At 59.0% G+C, this 8,190-nt stretch overlaps 1 protein-coding gene across 1 annotated transcript in view; it reads right to left on the bottom strand.

The window, feature by feature from the left end:
• Positions 1-2,308: 2,308 nt before the first annotated feature.
• Positions 2,309-8,190, bottom strand: part of GALK1 (galactokinase 1) — a 6,843-nt gene continuing 961 nt past the window's right edge. The window contains exons 2-8 of the mRNA XM_009279478.2: positions 7,417-7,606; positions 5,703-5,822; positions 5,055-5,190; positions 4,457-4,638; positions 4,059-4,209; positions 3,466-3,628; positions 2,309-2,392 (exon numbers count right to left, since the gene is read on the bottom strand). Coding sequence (XP_009277753.1) covers positions 2,321-2,392; positions 3,466-3,628; positions 4,059-4,209; positions 4,457-4,638; positions 5,055-5,190; positions 5,703-5,822; positions 7,417-7,606 — 1,014 coding nt within the window. The 3' untranslated portion in view covers positions 2,309-2,320. The remainder of the gene's footprint in view (positions 2,393-3,465; positions 3,629-4,058; positions 4,210-4,456; positions 4,639-5,054; positions 5,191-5,702; positions 5,823-7,416; positions 7,607-8,190) is intronic.

The raw sequence follows: 8,190 nt of genomic DNA on the forward strand, positions 1-8,190 counted from the left end.
ATGTATTTTATTATTTTATAAAAAAACGGAGGTGGATGAGATCTACGCTGAATGTGGAGGCTACGCTGGGACTGTGGCTGCTGAGAAACATGAATAACTGGAAGAAATTAGTTAAGGGCTTGATCCAAAGGCCACTAAACCCTGTGGAAAGCCTGTTGATGAGCTGGTGGGCTCTGCCTTGGGCCTTATATCCTCCAGCACCGGAGACTCCAGCAGAAGGCTGCAAGCGGCCAGAGCAGCTTGCTGCACAGCATCCGCCAGCCGAGCGCTCTCCAGCCGCAGCATGCGTGCGCAGAAGGGCTGGGATCTGCCTGGGGGCGAGGGATGGGGATGGCCCAGGCAGTGGTGCCTGGAGATGGGAACGGTGCCTGGGATTTCTTACATGGCTGATGTGGAGAGCATGAGATTTGTGGGCAGAAGATGTTGGATATCTTTTAAAAGCCCTTTTGCCCAACAGCAACATCCATAAAGGGACCTGTGATCCCTCAGTAAAGACAAGGGAAGAGCAAGCCTGAGAACAGCAGGCTCGCTCGTCATCCTGAGCAAGTCTCTGAGCCTCCTTCAGCCCTCGGCTTTAGCTGTCCTCGCACGGCGCCGGGTGCAGGGCTGAGCTGAGACCTTGCTGGGCCTCGTTTCCTGGCTCTGGGCACGATGCCTGGCATCTCGCTGCCCTCTGCCAACAAGAACAATTGGGCTCCATGTCTTGCTGAACAGCGTGTTTCCCTGGCGTGCTTCAGCTGCACAGGAGCCTGCTGAAAGCAAGGATCCTGCCCGAAGCAGCAACTGCCACCGTTCTGGATTAGAGCTTCCAACCAAAACAGCAGCTGCCTGGTCTCGCTGGCAGCATCGCCTGCCTGATTTGATCTGACGCTGGACCTTGGCTTTTTTGTTCTTTTTTTTTTTTTTTTTTTTTTTTTTGTTCCATAAATGGGATTTCCCACTCAGAAGGAGACTTTCCAGCACTGACACCACCGAGAGCTCCCTCTCCTCGCCAGGCTGTTGGTTTGAGTGGGATGGGCTGTACATGTTTGAGCCAAAGATGCACGTAGGTGAGTAAAGTCCACAGGAGTCTCCAGGACTACAGCTGGAGCTAGGTCAGTTTTTAACTTGGGTCAAGAGGCTTTACTGTGCCTTCAAGAAGCACTTATTTTTCCTGAGCAAGTACCAGTGGCATTAGCCTGCCTGCCTCCCAGTTCCTGTCTCACCTTTGTGGTTGGGGTTTCCTCTCCAGCGGACATGTCTCCTCCTGCACAAGGACTCCGTGACCCTTTCCCTGTGCTTTGTGGTCCGGGGTAAAACACTGAAAGCTACCTAAAAAGGGAGCCCCACTTCCAAGCATTTTAACCAAAGACGATCCTGTTATCCAAGAGAAGAGCACAGCCCGTCAGCTGCTGCTCTCCAGGGCCTCACGCCATCCCCATGTGCAAGACAGCTGTGCACTTAACCGATGCCTCGCACCAGAACAGTGTCACTTTTTAATTTTCATCTGGTCGTTAGGGCTGGTGGTGTTTCAGCCTTTCCAAGGTGGATCCAGCAGCCCGCTCCAACAGCAGGTCTTTGATCAGATGGCTTCCTATTGCACTCAATAAATGTTTTCTCTACAGTCTGCCTCTTCCCTTTTCTTTAAAAAAGAAAAAAAATCATCCCCCCCAATACCCTCCATCTGCAGCAGCAGATGAAGGACCTGTGCCAGAAGCAGATACCCAAGCAGTGCCTGCTGCTCCTCCACCGCCATCCCCTCCTGCGACCGCAGCTCCAGTGGCACTACTGGACCCCGTGTGCCTAGTAATGGCTTGTTACACCAGTGTAAACCGGAGTTAAACCAGTCTCCTCTGAGGAAAGGTCCCCAGTGACTTTGGTGTCAGAGCTCGGCTCAGGCAGACGCAGAACAACTGTGCAAATGTTTTGTGTTTATTAGGCAAATGACGCAGACAAATTGATTCCCTTGCTCCCCCCCAAACCCTCCATCTGCAGCAGCAGATGAAGGACCTGTGCCAGAAGCAGATACCCAAGCAGTGCCTGCTGCTCCTCCACCGCCATCCCCTCCTGCGACCGCAGCTCCAGTGGCACTACTGGACCCCGTGTGCCTAGTAATGGCTTGTTACACCAGTGTAAACCGGAGTTAAACCAGTCTCCTCTGAGGAAAGGTCCCCAGTGACTTTGGTGTCAGAGCCTCGGCTCAGGCAGACGCAGAACAACTGTGCAAATGTTTTGTGTTTATTAGGCAAATGACGCAGACAAATTGATTCCCTTGCGAAGCGAGGAAAGCAGCTGCCTCTCGGAGGGAGGCGATCCCAGCCCAGGCAAGGTGGTCGCTCCTCTACAGGCGCAGCACCTTTGCCCCTCCGGAGGGTTTGGTGAGGTAGAAGGTGGCTGTGCCGCTGTATTTCTCCTAGGAGACAAGAGGAGTGGTAAGTGCTGGGGGATGCCAGAGCCGGTGGGAGAAAGGCCCTGCCGGTCAGCCTGGCTGTGCGTCTGGCCCAGCAACTGCTCCAGCAGTGGCCACGCGAGATGCTTTTTGGGGACGGTATGCTGTCCTGGCCACTGCCTGGGGTCCCCTGGTCCATCCACAGCATGGGGCAGGGAGGCTATCAACACATCCCCAAGCTGACCCTTCAGCAGCCCCTTATGGACTGTTCTCCATGACTTTTTCTAACCCCTTTTTGACCCTGCTGATGCTGCCGACCTCCACGGCCTCTGGCGACAGCAGAAAACTCACTGCCAGCTCTGCGCAGTGCTTCCTCGGCTCTGTTTTTCTCCTAACTCATCCAGTGGTCGCTGGTTGTTATTTCGGAGGATTTGAGGGTCAGTTCCACACTCACTCCATCTACCCCTTTCGCTGTTTTGTAACTCCTGGTCACATTCTCTCTCCCCCAGCCTCTCATCAGATGGCAGAGGTACAGCCCTTTCGGTCTCTCATTTCAGACACCTTCCTCTGCCCCTTCTTTATCCCCCCCCACTAGTTACGGGGCGCACCATGATCTCATATAGCAGCAAAATGAGGCTCTGCCTCATTCACAGCCCCCGTTTCCTGACACCCCCATTTTGCTGGCATTTTCAGCTACCAATGCATGCTGAGCTGCTGATTTAGAGAACATCGATGACGGCACTGAGATCTTTCCTGGGCTGTAACTGCCGGCGTTAAGCTCAGCATTGCCTAAGCTTGGCTTGGATTACTTTTCCCTAGATAGATTTAGCCTTCCTGAAGCTCACCCGGCACCTTTACACTCACTTTCTCAATGCAGTAAGATCCTTGGGCAGTGCTCTGTGACCAGCATGGTGCTGAGCTGCCTGCAAGAGCTTAGTAGCATCAACAGACTTGGGGCTATCCCTGCACGGCACTGGATGAGCTACACCAACCCCAAGTGCCTCAGGAGCGCAGCTTCAATGGCATCCCAGGGCCATGCCCCTGAGTGTTTCCTTGGGATCTTTAAGTCAATCTCCTGGCACTTTTCTGCCGTGTACCTGGATATGGTGCTGGGCTCTCTCTGCAGCCCCAGCCTCCAGCAGCGTCACCGTGCAGCCTCCGAAGCCTCCCCCGGTCATCCTGCTGCCGTAAACACCATCCACCTCCAGGGCTGCTGCTACCAGCTCATCCAGCTCTGGGCAGCTCACTTCATAGTCGTCCCTGGAGAGAGGAGACCCATGGTCAGCCCTGTCCTGCACCCTGGCCATAGCCCCTGCACTACAAACAGCTGAAACATGCATCTTGGTGATCCACTGCCGCAGCAAACTGCAGCAATGCAGGATGACGCAGATCCTGGTCCAGCTCTCTGCCTTAAGCGCACGTATACATGAGCAAGGCTGCGAGCATCAGGGACCTGCTGGGCGCTGCTGTAAGTAGCACGTGTCTGTACATACGTGACCAGCTGCCTCGTCCCAGCACCCCCTGGCACAGAAGCCTGTGGGGCTTTTCCTAAAACTCCCCGGCAGGCTGAGCCGTGAGAGACACGGGGCAGGACGCAGCTCTGGCTGCCCCCGGTGCTGCACCCATGGGCAAGGGAAACCCACGAGGACCCGACGCAGCCTGCCCTGCCCCAGGGTTGGTACATCCTCACCTAAGGGAGTTGTGACTCTCCACCATCAGCCTCCCAAATGTCTTGTAGTCCCTGTCCTGCAGTGCTTGTGCTGCTTGGGCTGTCCGTGCTATCTCGCCGATGACGTGCCTGGCCCGCCGGTACACCTCCTCGCCCAGCCGGCTCCTGGCCGCTGCGGAGACATGCACGCCCCTGCATCAAAGCTGCTCGGGTCTGCGGGATGCTGCTGGGGGCAAGCACGGCCGCATCCTGCAACCATCCTGTGCCAGAGCTTATCTACTTGTGGCACGCTCCCATCCCGGTGCGTGCACCTACCCACCCATCCCAGGTGCTGCCCCACGGTCTCAGCCCACACCATGGGGCACCGAGCTCCTGCTGCCCCGAGGAACGGCCAGAGCCGAGGGAGGGACCATCCCCACCTTCCAGCTCAGCCATGGTGGCATCTCGCAGGCTGGCCTTGCCAAGCGCCGCTGCCGCCTCCTCGCACTGCCGCCGGCGCGTGGGGTACTCGCTGCCTGTCAGCGTGTGCCGCACGTTGGAGTTGGTGATGAGGACGGCCAAGCTGGCATCGGTCAGTGGGACGAGGACGGTCTCCAGGGACCTGCAGCGAGAGCTCAGCGCGGGCCGTGTGCCCGTCCCCCCTGCCCGCTCCAGCCCTCGGCTATCCGGGGTGAGGCCATGTGGCAGGCAGCTCCTGCCTCCATAGAGGCAAAGTCCATGTGGTTTAGGATTTCGCTCGAGCATTTCACTCCCTCCCAATTATTAGTCTCATAATAGACCCTAACAACTTTGTGGGAAAGACAGCCCAGGCAAGTAGCAGAAAGGATGCAGGAGGAGAAATCAAGACACAGGAATTAAAACGCAGGGAGCCCCAGCCCCCCGATGAGATATTGGGCTGGGTTCAGGGGTTAACCCCTCCCTGCACTCCTGCATTTATTTCATGGCCACGGGACCAGCTCGTCCCCACCTGCCCGAGGAGGTGGGCACAGTGCAGCGAGCTCGGCGCTCGGCCCTGACCTGCAGTCAATGAGCAGCGCGTGGCCTTCCTTGCCCATCACGGATATGAACTGGTCCATGATCCCGCAGGGCATGCCGGCAAATGTGTGCTCCGCTTTCTGGCACGCCAGCGCCTTGGCTACCAAATCACCGTCATCTGTGCCAGAGCAGAGAGACGCAGGTTAGCAGCTCTGGGACCTTTGCCTCTTGCCTTGGAGCAGGGGGAGCAAACAGGAAGATAAAGGATTGCTTTCCCATGGAATGGGGTTTTGCTGCAGGTGCTTGCTCCTGTGCCAGTGCACAGCATCTGTGCCAGCGTGGGTCCCCGGATCCAGCTGGATGCGATAATTTGACACTGGTGTCTCACATCTCTCCATTTTTGGGGACATGAGGGTGGGGAGAAGATGCTCCCAAGGGAACATCCTCTCATCCCCCCGGCCAGCCCCAGGGGTGGTCCATGGGCTTTAGAGGCGTGGGCAGGTCAGGCTGGGTAAGCTGGAGGAGCCCTGCAACCACAGCGGTGCCAGCCCCGGCTGTGGCAGGGGGTTGTGACCCACTCCGCAGTGGTGTTTCCCCGAGGGCTGCGGAATCTTGCTAAGGGCACCCCCCTCATCCCGGCTCCCACCTGGGAATGGAGGCGCCAGGGGCCAGGACCGGCTGCTGCCTTACCAGGGCAGAGCTGCTGGAGGAAGGTGTAAGTAGCCACCTCCAGAGCGGCCGAGCTGGAGAGGCCCCCGCCCAGGGGGATGTCACTGGCTATCACGGCACTGAAGCCCGGCACGGGACCACCTGTGGGAACAGAAGGGAGGAGGGGGGCCGTGAGCCCCTGCAGGGCTGGGGGCTGCCCTGCCCCACAGCTCACAGGGAACTGACGGAGAGGAGCCCCTGTCCGATATCCCATTTTAAAACGCAGGGTGACCCACAATAGAGCGTGACCCGGGCATCCCCCCACCAAACACAGGATTCTTTGGAGCTGAAAGCGTCTCTGCTGGAGCCTGGCCCCAGCAGCAGCTGCAGGATTGCACCGGCACTGGAAGAGCCCCTGGAGCACACCAAAAGCCGGGCACTGAGCACCGTCCCCATGTGAGGTGGGCTCTAACCCACCTGGCAGCCTGGGCCTTACCCCGGTAGTGCTGGATGACGCCCTTGATGTAGTTGGCCCAGCGAGGCTGCCCTGGGCTCAGAGGGCTGCCTTGGCGGGGAGCCGGGAACTGCACTCTGTGGGGCTCGTCTGCCTCCACCGAGGGGGTGAGGATGGAGATGGGCCCGCCCCGCCCTGACCTGCAGTCAATGAGCAGCGCGTGGCCTTCCTTGCCCATCACGGATATGAACTGGTCCATGATCCCGCAGGGCATGCCGGCAAATGTGTGCTCCGCTTTCTGGCACGCCAGCGCCTTGGCTACCAAATCACCGTCATCTGTGCCAGAGCAGAGAGACGCAGGTTAGCAGCTCTGGGACCTTTGCCTCTTGCCTTGGAGCAGGGGGAGCAAACAGGAAGATAAAGGATTGCTTTCCCATGGAATGGGGTTTTGCTGCAGGTGCTTGCTCCTGTGCCAGTGCACAGCATCTGTGCCAGCGTGGGTCCCCGGATCCAGCTGGATGCGATAATTTGACACTGGTGTCTCACATCTCTCCATTTTTGGGGACATGAGGGTGGGGAGAAGATGCTCCCAAGGGAACATCCTCTCATCCCCCCGGCCAGCCCCAGGGGTGGTCCATGGGCTTTAGAGGCGTGGGCAGGTCAGGCTGGGTAAGCTGGAGGAGCCCTGCAACCACAGCGGTGCCAGCCCCGGCTGTGGCAGGGGGTTGTGACCCACTCCGCAGTGGTGTTTCCCCGAGGGCTGCGGAATCTTGCTAAGGGCACCCCCCTCATCCCGGCTCCCACCTGGGAATGGAGGCGCCAGGGGCCAGGACCGGCTGCTGCCTTACCAGGGCAGAGCTGCTGGAGGAAGGTGTAAGTAGCCACCTCCAGAGCGGCCGAGCTGGAGAGGCCCCCGCCCAGGGGGATGTGTCACTGGCTCACGGCACTGAAGCCCGGCACGGGACCACCTGTGGGAACAGAAGGGAGGAGGGGGGCCGTGAGCCCCTGCAGGGCTGGGGGCTGCCCTGCCCCACAGCTCACAGGGAACTGACGGAGAGGAGCCCCTGTCCGATATCCCATTTTAAAACGCAGGGTGACCCACAATAGAGCGTGACCCGGGCATCCCCCCACCAAACACAGGATTCTTTGGAGCTGAAAGCGTCTCTGCTGGAGCCTGGCCCCAGCAGCAGCTGCAGGATTGCACCGGCACTGGAAGAGCCCCTGGAGCACACCAAAAGCCGGGCACTGAGCACCGTCCCCATGTGAGGTGGGCTCTAACCCACCTGGCAGCCTGGGCCTTACCCCGGTAGTGCTGGATGACGCCCTTGATGTAGTTGGCCCAGCGAGGCTGCCCTGGGCTCAGAGGGCTGCCTTGGCGGGGAGCCGGGAACTGCACTCTGTGGGGCTCGTCTGCCTCCACCGAGGTGGTGAGGATGGAGATGGTCCCGTCCTGCGTGGGGGATCCCACCAGCACCGTCCCCAGCTGCAGGGCCTGGGGGGGAAGGTGGGCTCAGACCCTGTGGCATCCCTGGGCACATCCCCACTGATGGCAGGGGACAGCCATGGCTGCTTTGACCCACAGCTGGCAGCACTGAACATGTGTTACCCTTAAATCTGCCCGTGCGGAGCCGCCAGCCCACACCGCACGCTCCAGCTCGTCCCAGCATTAAACTTTCTGGCTATTTTAATGCCCCACAGGGTCAGTCTTAGCACCGAAATGTTGTGACCAACCACCCCAGCTCAGTGCCGGGGTGCTGGCTGCTGGGCTCTGGAGGAGTGGAAACCCACCACGAGGCCGTGACAGGCTTTGGGAAGTTTTCTTGCCTGCAGGGGAATTCAGCTGACCTGCTTCCACGCTCCTCAGCCTCAAAATAATAAGCTGTAGGTTTGATTTAGGACTGAGTGGGGGCTTCCCCGCCGAGCCGAAGGAGGGCAGGAAGCCCCAGCTGCTTCGAACCAACTCTGCCACCAAAACATCGCTCTCCAGGAACGGAAAATTGTTTGACGGGGTTGCACAAAAGAGGTTTCAGCCCCTCGAAGAGGCGGTCGGGGGGGGGGGGGGGGGGGGCCCCCCCC

Source organism: Aptenodytes forsteri, unplaced genomic scaffold (assembly GCF_000699145.1).
Source record: "Aptenodytes forsteri isolate BGI_AS27 unplaced genomic scaffold, ASM69914v1 Scaffold243, whole genome shotgun sequence".
NCBI classification, from domain to species: Eukaryota; Metazoa; Chordata; class Aves; order Sphenisciformes; family Spheniscidae; genus Aptenodytes; species Aptenodytes forsteri.